This window comes from Ambystoma mexicanum, chromosome 5p (assembly GCF_040938575.1).
Source record: "Ambystoma mexicanum isolate Mex_15411 chromosome 5p, UKY_AmexF1_1, whole genome shotgun sequence".
Classification (NCBI taxonomy): domain Eukaryota; kingdom Metazoa; phylum Chordata; class Amphibia; order Caudata; family Ambystomatidae; genus Ambystoma; species Ambystoma mexicanum.
The window spans coordinates 1,145,008,831-1,145,024,635 of NC_090930.1; the positions used below are offsets into that span (position 1 = coordinate 1,145,008,831).

Consider the following 15,805-nt stretch of genomic DNA (forward strand, 5'->3'; position numbering starts at 1 on the left):
TCATTATTAGATCCTGAATTGGAAGTTTTAACCCCCTTACATATTTGTCAACAAATGACCTCTTTCCCGCTTCCGAGCCCACATCCTGCCCACTGAAGTCCGTGAATACTTCTTCAAATCTATTAAAATAATCTGTAGCCAGCTCATCCTTGCCTTGTACACATGCAATCAATTTGCCCAATTGAATTCTTTTCTCTGGGACAATTGTTTTTAACTTCTGCACTATACGTGCTGGTAATGCCACCAGGTTTGCTCCTGGTGTCATTCCAACCGCTTTATTCCTGTCTTCTATTATCAAGTCCGCCCATGTGGCGCCAAAGGCTATTGGGTCATCTACCTTCCTTATTTGTTTCCATATGTCTGCTGGCAGGATCACCGGGAATATTAGGTTTCTATCACCCATGGTAAGCACAGATGATTGTAGGCAGGACTCTACTTCCTTGTAAAACCCTGCAGGATTCTTTCTTATATCAGGAATCGTCTGCTTTATGTTGTTTACCTCCTGTCTGGAAAAGGGGACATGCACATATTGGGCGGTGTAATGGGCTGGTGTTACCTGCGCCGCTGCGCTGCCCACTGCGGGAGCCTCCACTTTGGGCACAAAGGTAGGTGGGACCTCTCTCATTGGAAATGCCCCACTTACCATCCCCCCACAATCCCCCCCCATTCTCTTAGATGTAACAATATTCCCAGATCCAACAATAGGGCTGTTTCTCCTGTCCCTCACTCTAGTGCTCTTCTATATACTGCCATTATTTCGGGTTAGCTGGCCTTATCGTTTTTTATATCTTTGTCTAATAAATGTTCAGCCATCGACGGTAGTGCTTTTCTTTTCATGGGCATGGAATATTCATCAAATATCTTGTGTATCTCCATTGTGGGAATACTAGGATCAGACATCCATCTAAATGCTTCTCGTATACATACTTTTAACTTATTGCCCCTTTGTACTGACGACATTGAATGTCGTCGTTGTATATATGGCTCTACAGTTTCCTTCCTATGTCTCCCGATATCCCTACTCCTGTACCCAGGTGTAGCAAACATTTTGGCATAATCATTATCCAATTCATCTTTAAGCTGCTCAAAAAGTCTATATACATGTTCTCTCACTTCTTCATCCCTCTCCCTACAGCGTGCTAATGCATTCAAATCTAACAATCGCTGCGGTGGTAATTTCCTAATTAGCTGTTTCCATTTCTCCACCAAATATTCACCCATGCATTCCAACACTACCTGTCTTTCGTTGCTTCTACGGAAGTCATATCTCGAAGCCACTGCTGCCGCCCCATCATTCCCGTCTATATGCATCTCTGCCTGTTGCTGCAATTCCACCTTCCTTTCTTTGCCGATTGTGCTGCGAGTTACCCTCGTGCATCCCCGTTGGTCAGTCCCGCCTCTTGCCCCCGTGGTTTCAACTTCAACCCCGGGAGGAACGGACGGTACAGAGTCTGTGCCTGAGGCGGGAGGTGCGGATGGGACAATGGGAACAGGGAGTGTCTGTTGTGGGCCTGGTTGGCTAATAGGAGGTGTTACGCACGCGGTCTGTGGCTGCGGGAGGGCTTGAGCTGCTGGAGGGGGAGCTTGAGCTACGGGCGGGGTCTGGGCAATAACTACTGACGTGTCTGGTCTTACTTCTGATCTTGGGCTTTGTTTTGTATGGGTCAATATATTTTCTATTAATTCATCCGCTATATGTAATTCTCGTTGTGGGTATATCTTTTCTATATTCAACTGATCACGCCTACCTGCCCTTCTTAGACTCTCAGTCCACTCCTCCTCTTCTTTCTCTGTTGCTACTTCACCTTTCGATTTATGCCTGCGCGCATGCTTTGCTCTGCTTCTAAATCGAAGCATTGCTTCCTTTCTCCAGTCTTTAATAGTCTCAAATGCTGCAGGACGCGCTTTCTTTCTGATCAACACCCTTTCCAGGTTGTCTATCCTCGCTATCTCAAAACTACCATTAATCAGCCACTGATGGTCTTGTTGCTTTCTGGTTTGCCTATGCCAAGTCTCTCAGAATATTATCGCACCCACTCCATACTTCACATACATCTCATACGCCGGCGTTCCCCCAGGTGGTACAATTTGGCCATCTTCCAAAGATTGTCTACCACAGTGGAAAAACCCTGCTAAGGTGGACAATACCCCAGGCATGTTTCAACCTTCCCCCTGGTTAATCAACCTGCCCTGGCTGACTTTTGCAACCACTCCTTCACCTCTGGAGTCTTCCGATCCCCCCTTAAGCACTCCCTTGTGCATCCTCTTCTTAAGAAACCCTCTTCCAACCCCGCCTGCCCAGCTAACTATCGCCCAATCTCCATCACTCCCTTCCTGGGCAAGCTCCTGGAGAAACTGGCCATCTCCCAGCTCAACCTCCATGCTGAATCTGTTGGTAGTCTTCATGGCCATGAATCTGGCTTCAGAGCTGCCAGAAGCACGGAAACTGCTCTCCTGAACATCCGTGAGGACCTGCTCTCGAACCTCGACTCCAACACTCCGTGTGTTCTCATTCTGCTCGATCTCTCTTCTGCCTTTGACACTGTCAACCATGCCATCCTGCTCAACCGTCTCCGTGATAATCTGGGTATCACTGGTCAGGCTCTGGCGTGGCTGACCTCTTTCCTTTCCAATCGACCCTCCCAGGTCCAACTGGGGTCCTTCCTCTCTGACATCTTCTCTACCTGTGGTGTCCCCCAGGGATCTAATCTTTCTCCCTGGCTGTTCAACCAGTATCTGGCACTCCTTGCCCACCGCATCGCCACTCTCTGCCCCAACTTTCAGTGCTATGCGGACGATACCCAGCTCATTTTCAGGCTACCCTCGGCCTCCTCCTCTCCTTCCCTCATCTCCGACTGTCTGTCTGCTATCCAGGAATGGTGTGCCGCCAATGACCTCTGCCTTAATGCCAGTAAGACTGAGATTCTACTCATCGGCACACCCACTTCCTCCTTCCCTGCAGTGCTCTGGCCAGCCTCTCTTGGCCCGCTTCCTGCTCCTACTTGCAAGGCAAAAAACCTCGGGGTCATCTTCGACTACACACTCTCCTTCTCTCCTCATATAACTGACGTCTCTAAGAAGTCTCACTACCAGCTGCACCTCCTCAGAGGTATTCTTCCCTTCCTCTCCTTCCCCCAGAAGCTCACGTTCTCCAGAGCCCTGGTTCTCTCGAAGCTGGACTACTGTAACAGCCTCTATCTTAATCTGCCTGCCTCTACTCTCCGCCCTCTGCAACTCATCCAGAACAGGACTGCGAGACTTGTCCTTGGCCTCAAGCCCAGGGACCGTATCTCTCCAGGACTGAAATCTCTACACTGGCTCCCTGTGGCTGCGAGGATTAAGTTCAAAACCCTCTGCATTGTCCACAAGGCCTTCTGGGGCCTAAATATCTTCAACTCTCTCTTCCTAAATATCTTCCTTCCCGAGCCCTTCGCTCATCTGTCTCCAACTCCCTCAGGGTCAGCCGCTTCTCGAAGCAACGAGCTGGGGGTAGATCTCTCTCTGCGGCAGGGGCCTCCCTCTGGAACAGCCTTCCTGCCTCCCTGAAACTTGAGGAGAACCATCTTCGGTTCCGGAAGCACCTCAAAACCTTCCTCTTTGCTGCTTTCTCTCTCCCTCTCCCCTGCTAATTCTTCATTGAAACTGCACTGAACCTGCACCTGGGCCACTCTCACCGACCTCGGTCCTTTGCCCAGCCACTCTCCACTTGCACTGCCTCCCTGGCAACCCCTGCACTGCGGGACTGTCTTTGCATCCCTTACAGCCCCCCCCTCCCAGCACTTGTCTGCACTTACCTTGCACTTGCCACCAGCTGGCCCTATTTATTATTATTATTATTTTTTTTAATTCTACTTACCCCCTCTCCCCTTCCCCTTTTTCCCTTCCCCCTACCCCTGCACTTGCGCGATCTGAATGACACCTGGCCTAGTAGGATCGTTGTCTGTCTTTCCCCCCTGTTCCCCCCTCCCTGCCTCGTCGCGCCTTGAAACACTTGTGTATAGGCGCGTTACAAATGCCATATCATATCATACCTAGGGCGTTTGATTTTGCAAAGTCAACTCTCAACCAATATCAGGATACTTTGAATCGGGGAATGACTCACCTGATAAATCAAGTCGTCTGTATACTGACGCACGAAAGGACGTCGTGTCTGCGTTTCTTGGCTTCCGCCTCGTTTCGGGACCCTCGCCTCCTTGTTCTCTAGCCAGGCACGTCGATCAGGGATCAGATGTGTGCAGATCTGCAAAGGAGTCTCTAATCACTTTTACAGGGTGCCCCGAACACCTCTTGATCCCGGCTCGATCGTCCCGTCCTCACCGTTCTCCGCCTTACTCAATTACAACGTTATGCGATGGAACAAGTGGGGGAGGGTCCCTGTTCGGACGCCATCTTGAAAGGGGCCCCTAGGGGACCCTGACACCTATGGAAACAAGGAGAGTCACCACACACGATAGATACGCCAGACACAAGGTTGTATTCCCAAAGCTAGGGTTTATTGCAAAGCAAAAGTCTGTTGGCCAACTCGGTCTCACGCCCCGCGACGTGTATCTTTAGACCTTGAGGGACGCAAGAGAGTGAATTACGTACATCAGTTACATATATACAAAATGCATATCAAACAATCAGCTATGACATGTTTAACACCCCCCTTTATTGGGTTTCTTTGAACTTGGTGTGATGATGGACATCTCCGACAACTATGACACCTTCAAACATCTATTCTAGTAACAATTTGCAATTTGTGAGTGCGAAGGCATCTTTCAGTTGTTGAATAGAACACAGCGCTTCTGTTCTTGGAAGCGAGCTACATACGGGGGGAGGGGGGAGCGTTGCATTCCGGACCTTGCTATCTATTAGGTGCTATTCGCGTCCTGGGAGCCGACACGCTCTAGCAGGCTCAGCAAAGGGGGGCCGTAAGAAAAGCATAATTCAAGCCTTTAGCTGTATTATTCTAACATATTCTACCATATAACGAGACTGGCTGGCAGCTGCGAAATGATTAAATGCCCTGCAGCTCTGCTTCAAGGCTACATTCTGGAGGGAGCCGGGCATTCTTCCTGGCGCTGCCTACGTTTGTGTTTCAACAAACTCTCGTTATCCTCTCGGCCCTGCGGCCTTGTCCTTTTCGCATACAGACAACAATGTTTTACAGTCGAGCAGTGTAAGTGGAAAATATACTGCGAAGCAATAGGAACAGAAAGCAATGAGCAATGGTTAGAAAACAAAATGGCGATTCTTGTTACATCAAAATGGCCGTTCATTGGCAAACTCGAAAACCTATTTTCTGTCATATTGTGCATGAGAGGGTTGGCCCACGGCCACCAAAATACGCTTGCGGTCACAAAGTAGAGATATCCATTTTTCTAGACTGACATTGGCAAAGATCTTCAGCCTGAAGGTTTCCTATTCGTCTGGGGTAAAGGATTCGGTCGGAAACCACACCTGTTACACCACCGGTAAATGTTCTTTTTCAAAGATGAAGAGTTGTGCCAGGAGGAACTGCTTGGGGAACGAGACTTCTTACAGTGCTGCTGCTGCTTTTTCTCCTTGCGTGCCATTGATCCGCCTTCTTACAGATGCTCCACAACCTGTGACCTGGACGAAGATTGTTTGGTTTGCTCTTTTTCCTTGTAGAAAAAGATAAAACGTTTTTACGCCCGCTACCGATGGGCTGTAAAATGGATGAATTGGCATGACCTGCAGTCCGAGGCATAGAGATCCTCCCACAAGGCAGTAGAAACAGATTCCAAGGAGGTGACATCTGTTGTCCACAACCCGCACAGGGCTCGAGGCCTTTGCAGGGTTGGGCATCATGTAGAAACAAAGTGCACAGAAAAAAGGAACTAAGGCCATAGGGTATTGATAAATACTGGCCCCAACTTCATGTCTAGCACATGCATGTAGAGGTGTCAGGTGGGGCCGAAACAGAGCCACGCCCCCTTGTGACGGAAATCGAAGATCAGCTTTGCTGGGGATAGAATATCATAGATGAGCAATCCGTGGAAGGAAGGAACCCATTAGAAAATCCTATACAATGTAATAAAAATATGTTTGCTATGCCAAGGCCCTAATTATTGACTTTATAATTCTTGCTTGCTTCTGCTGCTTATGCTAACCCCTCCACACCTACATCCACACAGTGCAGGGTGAAATGTAAAACAAATATTGGTATGTTTCACACTGAATTGTGCTACCTTTTCCATATGGAAATATTGAGGATGTGATATGTTAACTAATGTTTACGTCAATATTTACAGTAGTATTGTTCTTTATATGTTGGACTATAACCAACAGTGCCATGCTTACTGGTCCAGGCAATAAGGAGAGAACTGTGTTTTTCACCTCACCTTGTGGAGGGTCACAGCACCAAATGCTAATCAATAACAGTCTCAAACATTCTGCAAACAGCCATTCTGGAAAAATAGGTTTCTCATTTAAAATATTTTAAGTAAAAAGACACTCTTTATTCAACAGTTTACTTTATCGATGGCTGTATGGTTTTCAGCTACGACACAGTAAAAACAAACGTGTCTTTGTACTGTTTAGCATATGCCAATAGAGTAAATAAACGACAATACCTTGGACCTTTGCCGCAACCAATTCTTAATTTTTTAAAATAAACAGCAACTGTGTATGTTCGACAGTGTGAAGGTCCAATCGTCTGCAAAGTTCTAAAAGAAAGTAACATATGTTAGGTGGCATTTAGGTACTTCCAATGAAAATAGTTTTAAGCTGATAAAACACATTCTCGAAAATAATAAGATCTAGTTATTATAACACTGCAGGATACCCATGGGGGGATCATTGAAAGAAGGCAAGCAGGACAACTATGATCTATGTTCTGAGAAACCTTTGGAGGTGGTTGCCTGATTGCAGCATACAATAAGATGCACAGTATTCTTCAGTGAATATACCAACAAAGTGCAGTAGTACAAATATTCCGAAGCCTGACAAACATTTAACATTGAATGTCTCATAGATCGCAGCATTTCTCTGCAACAGATGATCATGATGTATTTAAAGTATTAGAGAAAATGGTTGTTCAGATCCTACAATATCCCCGGGAAGGCAATGAACCTCTAACTTTCCTGCAACTTCTGGAGTGTTTTGCTAGATAATCAAACCATTAAACCAAATATCCATCAACATAAACCCAAGCAAGCCACGACATAATGTTAGGGTGGCCATCAAGTCCATGGGGCATTGCATCATTGATGTTAGTAATGTTTCAATTATATTATATTATTTTCGTACAATTTACAGTGGAAATTGTCAGGAGAAAATGATAAAAACAAAAAATTAAATCAGGCACCTGTTTGTTTTACAACCAACTGTCACAGGTTTCCCCTTTTCTCACCTGTTTTCTCTGTTTTGCGGAGTCCTTTGTCGGGGTTTTCTTCCGAGCAGTTCAGGTCTTGTACAAGCCCGCTCGGCCGTCTTCTGATTCCAGGATTCGTTCAGCTTCTTCGTCCGGGATCTAGGGAACTCCAGGAAGCTTGGAATGGAGGCAGCACACGGAGGCGGTCTGCGCGGAATGCGGAAGAGACAGGGTCAAGGAAGGTAGTAGAAGGGAGGAGGAGGAAGGTCTGGGAACCAGGAAACAACACAGTTCAGGAGAACAAACTACGGAGCACGTCAGGCCACAGCTATCGGTAGCGTTGAGATGCACGGAACCGCAGGGGAGTGGCTAATTTATAGAACGTGCTGCATAGGACGTAAAGGTCGATAGACCGCATTCCGTGTATACGGCCATGTTGGGTGTACTACAGCGAGTAACCCCCGACGTGCCAGGGACCAGGAAGACCAGAAGGGGCGTGATCGATGGATCATGACAGCATGCCCCCTTCTAAAACCCGTTCCACCGGGTTTACCTGGATGTATTCGATGGAACCTTCTGAGCAATCTGGGGGAGTTTAAATTCGGGACTGGTTCCCAGGTACGTTCACTGGGTGGATAGCCCTTCCATTCCACCAGGTATTGAAGTCGACCTCGTTTATATCGGGAGTCACAAATACGAGAGACTTCATATTCCAGCTGGTCATCGACAATCACAGGACTAGGTCTAAGAGTAGTCCGGGTGGTTTGGATGAATGGCTTCAACAGAGATTTGTGAAAAACTGGATATATCTTCTTCCAGGAGTCCGGAAGTTGGAGTCGAAAGGCCACAGGATTAATGATTTCTTTTATAGGGAAGGGCCCGTAATACCGGGTAGCCAACTTATTCGGTCTGAGATGTCGGGGCAGGAGTTTCTAGGATAGCCATACTTTATCCCCAATAGAGTAAGAAGGTCCTGGTCTTCTCTTTGAATCTGCATAGTGCTTGGTTTGTATTCGCGCACTTTCAAGATGTTCCTTGGCGTCTTTCTGTACATTGATGAGTGTTTCGATCCAGGAATCGACAGTTGGAACAGGTGTTGGGTGTGGAAGAACAGAAGGTAAGACCGAAGGGTGGAATCCTTGGCTGCAGAAAAAAGGGCTGGTCTTAACAGCTGAATGATCCGAATTATTGTAGGCGAATTCGGCCACTGGTATTAAAAAGAGACCAATCCTCCTGGACTTTGGTAGAGAAGCAACGAAGATATTGTTCAAGGGTTTGATTCACTCGTTCTGTGATACCATTGGTTTGAGGATGATATCCTGAGGAAAGAGCTTGTTGGATCCTGTGAGCCGGTATACTCGGGGTGGTAAATAATTACACAGAGGCTGTAAGTATGTTATTTTGATTCTGTAATATCTTTTTATTAACTATAACTTTCTCTATTTGTAGGTAAAAGGATACGTCTTTAACTCTCCTGACGACCTTGTCTTGAGCATTAACTTCATGCAGAACAGCGGATTGGTTCAGGTAAGTCTCATAAAATTCTCAAAGTCTTTCTATGAGTCTCTGTCATCACAACTCTCCTTATTTCTCTTTCAACTTTTCTTGTCCTTTCCTCTCATGACGTCTTCTCTTTATTGTATATGTTTTCCATCTCCGCTTATAGGCAATACTGGTTCTTTGTTTATAAATCAAATAAGTCTCTTTTGATATTGCTTCTTTCCTCAATCTATGTATTATTCTCTCTCTCTCTCTTCTAGGCTTGTCAAGGTGTCTACATTGTTCTTTAGTTAAAGTTCTTCCTTGTCTAATGCTCTTATTTTTTTAAGCAAAACACCTTTCCTTGTTTTCACGGTCCACTTGCACTTCCTTTCTCTCTCTCTCGGTCTCGACTCCCGCCTGAACTTTCAGTTACATTTCTTTCATCCCTCTTGTACACGATCGACTTCTGTGTCAGTTTATAGTTACTCTTCTTACCTCGACGTCTGCGAGGAATCTTCTCCTACCCGTTCAGCTGTCCAGTGCGACCTCTCGTCACCATACAAACTCCGTTCCTCACCGCTGCTGTAGGTTTTTTTCTCTCTCACTCGACGGCTGCGAGGAGATACCGCCTCGCTGCCCAGCTGTGTAGTGGGACTCGTTGTTGCCGCACAGCCTCCGCCTTCTCAACTGCCATACGATCTTCGGATCGCTTCACGGTGCGGTTTCTTCCCCGGTCGCCTATTCAGCTGAAGGGATCTGTTTTCCATCTCAACGGACATGCAAGCTTCTCCCTTCTCCGCTCCCCCCCCCGCAACTCGGGCTTCGTCAGCGATTCTGCTCGACAGCTCTCTTCCAGCATTGCAGTCGGTCACCTTAAACTTTAATAACTCAACGTGACAACAGCGCAACTTTTCCTTTGTTTTCTATATATAACTATATAATTTCTCTCAGGTTCTGCTTCAACTGTAGCACTCAATACGCCCATCCATAACTGTCATTTTCGGACTCCAGCACCTCCGTTTCCTAGCAACGACAGGCACAACAAAGAAAAATGTCAACACTGGCCTCTCTGTTAATGATTGGTTACTTAAGTTGTCAATTATTCCCTGCAGCATAGTTAACCCTTGGTTGCCCTGCTTGACCTGGTATTGACAGAGCCAGAGCCCGATTGTTTATCCGCTGTGTTTTCTCCATCAGATTTGTCACAGATCGCTAATATCCTGCAGAAGTGTTTCCAAAACTGAGAGATATACTGTAGTCCTCTGTCCGATATGATCTGGGAAGGAAGTACATGCAGTCGGAAGATGTGTTCCAGGAAAATACCAGCAAGTTCTGATGATGATGGTAATTTATACAGAGGAGTAAAGTGAGCCATTTGAGTGAATAGGTCAATGGTGACCATGATAGTGTATAACCTCTGTAAGGCGGCAATTCCACAATGAAGTCTGTAGCTATGATTTCCCAAGGTCTTGTTGGTGGAGTTGGCTGTAATAAAAGACCTGCTGGCTTCTGGGTATCATGTTTGTTCTGATTACAGACGGAACAAGATTGAATGTACAGTTGTACGTCTGTCTTCATCTTGGGCCACCAAAATTGTCTTTGTATTAGACGGAGGGTGTTGGAAATACCACGATGACCGGAGTGAAGAGTATCATGACAGATTTATTATCCTTTGTTGTAGTTTCTGTGTGGGGATGACCAGGTTATTATCCTTGAACAAGTATCCGTCCTTGATTCTTAAGTCCCATTGATTCTTCTCTGAAAGTTCTTTCCAACGTTCCGAAGTCTGAGTTTGCACGCAAATCTCTTCCAGGAGGTTGTTTGCTTGAGCTACAAATATAATATGAGGAAACATCTTGGGATACGTCCGATCCTCCGGAGGTTCATAGTCTGGACGACGAGAAAGTACATCAGCTATTACATTTTGGGTTCCAGGGACATGGTGAATCTGAAACTGATATTGGGCAAAAAAGAAGGCCCACCGAGCTTGGCGACTATTCCTACATTCCAGGGCTTGTAATACTTGTAGGTTTCGATGATCCGTGCGGACATGGGCCGGAAATTTGGCTCCTAGGAGTAAATGACGCCACTCCGTGAAGGCTTGACGGATGGCTAGCAGCTCTTTCTCTAGGACGGAGTAATGGGTTTCACTAGGAGTTAATGTCCGAGAAAGGTAGGCGATGGGATGTTCCAAGCTATCCTCGAATTGTTGTTTTAGAACGGCTCCAATGACGTTATTGGAGGCATCTGTCTCCACTATGAATGGTCGATTAACATCAGGCTGAGCAAGAATGGGAGCTTGTGTAAATTCAGACTAACTGTTGGAAGGCTTTTTCTTGGGCCATGGTCCAATGAAAGGGAACATCTTTTTTCAATAAGGCAATTATTGCTTGGACAATCTCGGAAAAGGAAGGTATGAATTTCCTATGGAAATTAGCCAAGCCCAGGAAGAATTGTATCTGTTTCACTGAGGCGGGGCTAGGCCAAGATAAAATAGCCTTAACCTTGGATTGATCCATACCGATACCATCGGGAGTAAGGACAAACCCTAGGTAGTGAACAGTAGAAGTATGGAAGATGCATTTCTCGGGCTTCGCCAGGAGTTTATTTTCGCGTAAGCGTTGTAAAACTGCTTTCACATGTTCTTCGTGCTTGAGAGGGTCCTTCGAAAATATTAGAATATCATCCAGATAGACAATCACAAAAAGGAACAGCATGTCCGAGAACACTCGATCCATGAAACGCTGGAACACCGCTGGGGCATTAGCAAGTCCAAAGGGCATGACCAAGTATTCAAAATGCCCAAAGGGTGTTCTAAAGGCTGTCTTCCACTCATCACCTGCCCTGATACGAATCAAATGATAGGTGCCCCTGAGATCCAGCTTGGTGAACACAACTGCGCCTCTTACTGCCTCCAGGATGTCTGGGATCAAGGGTAATGGATAACGGTCCTTGAGAGTACATTGATTTAGATCTCGATAATCCAGACACGGTCTGAGTTCTTTAGTGTCTTTTTTAGGAACGAAGAACAGGTAGGCCCCTGATGGAGATTTAGATGGTCGTATGGTGCCATTTGCGAGATTAGTATCCAGGTATTCACCAAGGGCTTTCTTTTCAGGTTCTGATAAGATTAACATCCTTCCAAATGGAATCACTGCGGAAGGTTCCGTCTCAATAGCACAATCTTCAGGTCTGTGGGGAGGTAAGGCTTGAACAATGGCGGAGGAGAAAACATCGGAATATTCCTGGTAAGCCTCCGGGACCCGGATGATGTTTGAAACTGTGATTGTGTTCTGATGAGTTGTAGGAAACTCCTTAGATGGTGTAGGATCAAGGTCTGGATGTAAGCAGTGGGACACAGAGAACTCAGAACCCAGGAACAAGGATCCCGCTGCCCACTTGATATAGGGGTTGTGTCTTTGAAGCCAGGGCATTCCCAAAACCATGGGGTAATGGGCGGACTTGATGATGTCAAATCTTATCCTTTCTCGATGTTTGATTTATAGCAAGCTCGATCTCCTTTGTCTGCAGGGTTATAGGTCTAGAAGAAAGGGGTCTTCCATCAATTGCTTCCACAGGTTGCATGATAGTCCGGGATTCGTAAGGAATATGGTATTTTAAGACCCATTCATGATCTATGAATACCCCCATAGCTCCACAGTCGACCAGTGCCCGATGGGGTATATTTCTTTCTTGGATGTTGTCAAGAAGGCCTGTAAGATTACCAAGGAATTTTGTCCAGGAGAGTTCAAGGATGGAATAGAGGTGGAGCTGACATCTCTCTGCCGAACCTGCGCTCCGTTTAGGATCGGGAGCTGACGTTTCCCGAGCGCCGTGGGGGGGCAATCTGACATTCTCGTACTAAAAGTTTGTCAGATGCACAATAGATACATAATCCAGTATGAATCCTTTGCATCCTCTCTTGTGGTGTAATGGGTCCACGGAAGGCCCCTAATTGCATAGGTTCAGTCTCATTGCTTGGAGTAGAAATGCCTTCTGAGCTCGAAGGGGTTCCAATGGGGTTTTTCTGGAGTGGTAACTTGGTTTTCTTCTTTTCTGCCTTTCTCTCCTGAATGCGAAAATAAATCTGTAGAGCGAGATCCATTAGGGCTTGAAAGGAACCCGGGCGTGCCACTCTGGCTAGTTCGTCTTTGATCTCTTCGTTTAGCCCTCTTTGAAATAAGGTAAAACAAGCTTCAGAGGACCAATCCGCCCCCTTAGCCAGCTGTTTGAAGCGTGTGACATACGTGAGCAAGTCCTGGGTACCCTGATGAAAGTAGAGTAGATGTTCCTGGGCACTGTAAACTTGTTCCGGGCGTTCAAACATGGTCTTGAGGGCCTCTATAAAGCCGTCGTAGTCATCCAGGAGAGCATCACCAGAGTTAACCAATGGGGTGGCCCAGGTCAAGGCATTCCCGGAAAGATGCGAGATTATAAAGCCCACTTTAGCCCTGGGCGTAGAAAAATAATAAGGCTTAAATGTAAAGTGGACCAAACAAGAATCTAGGAATCCACGAAGGCTCTTTGCTGAACCGTCGAACTTAACAATGCCGCCTAGAATTACACTCTCCTTCGTGACGGAATCACGGGATACCACCAATTGTTTTAACGCTGCGTTTTCCGCCTTTAAGTTTTGCACTTCCGTCGTCAGCTCTTGCATGCCACGCATAAGATCCTGGACGGCCGCTTCCATGTCTGTATCGAGATCGGTCAGGTGGCGTCTCAATCTGTCACAGGTTTCCCCTTTCCTCACCTGTTTTCTCTGTTTTGCGGAGTCCTTTGTCAGGGTTTTCTTTCGAGCAGTTCGGGTCTTGTACAAGCCCGCTCGACCGTCTTCTGATTCCAGGATTCGTTCAGCTTCTTCGTCCGGGATCTAGGAAACTCCAGGAAGCTTGGAATGGAGGCAGCACACGGAGGCGTCTGCGCGGAATGCGGAAGAGACAGGGTCAAGGAAGGTAGTAGGAAGGGAGAAGGAGGAAGGTCTGGGAACCAGGAAACAACACAGTTCAGGAGAACGAACTACGGAGCACGTCAGGCCACAGCTATCGGTAGCGTTGAGACGCGCGGAACCGCAGGGGAGTGGCTAATTTATAGAACGTGCTGCATAGGAAGTGAAGGTCGATAGACCGCGTTCCGTGTATACGGCCATGTTGGGTGTACTACAGCGAGTAACCCCCAACGTGCCAGGGACCAGGAAGACCAGAAGGGGCGTGATCGATGGATCATGACACCAACATCTAGTTTTTATATACCAGTTTACTATGAAGGCATCTAGAGGGCCAGTGCCTCGGTCCATCAAGAACGCAAGAGTCACAAAGGTATGATAACAAGCTGGTTTCTCACAGATTGATTGAAGAGTAACGCTAAGACTGGATGAGGCAGAGGACAATCTATTGGTCGGACGGTGACTAATAAGTAACAAAGGCAAACTCAACTTGTCAATGTGGACATTTAAGCCTGGTAAGGTGAATAGCAACCTCGAAAGAATATTGAAAGTCAGCTCCATCCCTTGAAGGCAAGATAGGACAGGTGAATGAGGGCTGTGTTTGTAGCCTACCTCTGTTATTCGAAAGAACAAGTTACCTCTCTTACCTGGTAACTTTCTTTCGATGGGATGGTCCGACGACGTATTCACTATCTATGACAGTAATCACCACAGCTGTGCTGCTTTGGAAAAATCTTTCAGCGTCTGCGTCCTGCGTCGATGACGTCGATACGCTGTCCTCGAGGGCCCCCGTCGAGCCGACGTCACCGGATGTTATAAGTAGGATGCACGACGCCCGTACCCTCAGTTGTAGTTTTTTCCCCCAGAACGTGTGGCACCAATCTTCTGCCAGTAGAGACCACAGAAAGCCTTGCAAAAACGTAAGCTGCAATCGCATAAGAAATTTTGTAGCGAGGCAGGGAGGGAGCGATATGGAATACGTCATCGGACCATCCCATCGAAAGAACGTTACCAGGTAAGAGAGTAACTTGTTCTTCGAGGGGATTGGTCCTCCGATGTATTCCATATCTATGACAGACTCCCAAAGCAGTACCAATGTAAGGAGGTGGGAAAAGAATTTAGAATATACAAATTTAGAATGCCCAATCAAATTGCAGAGTTAAGGACCGCGTTGCCAAAGGCCAGATCCTGTCCATGGATGGAATCTAGGGAGTAGTGATGTACAAAAGTATGGACCGAAGCCCAAGTGGCTGCTTCACAGATGTTACAAATAGGAACACTCCTCTGCAGGGCAGTAGAGGCAGCCCTACCCCTAGTAGAATGGTCCTGTAAGCCTAAAGGAGGGTCCTTACCCGCCAAGCGGTAACATTCAGAAATTGCCAAGATAATCCATCTAGACAAAGTCTGCTTAGTAACAGCTTGTCCCAAACGCCTTCCAGCGTAACCAATAAAGAGCTGATCGTCCACTCTGACTCGGGGCATGCGTGTAATGTAGAAGCTTAAAGCTCTCCTAGGATCCAACCTAAGGAGCCTCTCCTCTTCCTTACCAGGATGTGGAGGATAAAATGCCGGAAGAATAACCTCCTGGTTTAAATGAAATTCCGACACCACCTTCGGAAGAAAGGCAGGACGAACTCTAAGGACAACCCTGTCCTTATGAAACACAGTGAAGGGTGGCTTAACTGAAAGTGCCTGCAACTCACTCACTCTGCGAGCGGAAGTGACCACAACTAAAAAATACAGTTTTAAGGGTTAACAGACTCAAAGGACAAGAATGTAAAGGCTCAAAAGGAGCACCCATTAGAAATTTTAGAACAAGGTTCAAATCCCAACCCAGCACCTGGAAAGGTGACGCCGGGATCACATTAGTGAGCCCTTTGAGAAACTGAGAAATTAAAGGAATTTTGAAATAAGAACACTCCTCAGACGAGTGCTTAAATATGTACAGCGCTGCCAGGTAACATTTAATGGTACCCACTTGCAGGCCCTTGTGGGCAAAAGAATGCAAAAAAAGACAGAACCACAGGAATGCCACATAAAAAAGGATCCACATTCTTAAC

General features: G+C 46.6%; 1 protein-coding gene across 2 annotated transcripts in view; it reads right to left on the reverse strand.

The window, feature by feature from the left end:
* Positions 1-15,805, reverse strand: part of DROSHA (drosha ribonuclease III) — a 1,388,683-nt gene that overhangs the window by 37,173 nt on the left and 1,335,705 nt on the right. For both annotated transcript variants that reach the window (XM_069613610.1, XM_069613611.1), the window contains exon 30: positions 6,579-6,671. In XM_069613610.1, coding sequence (XP_069469711.1) covers positions 6,579-6,671 — 93 coding nt within the window. The remainder of the gene's footprint in view (positions 1-6,578; positions 6,672-15,805) is intronic.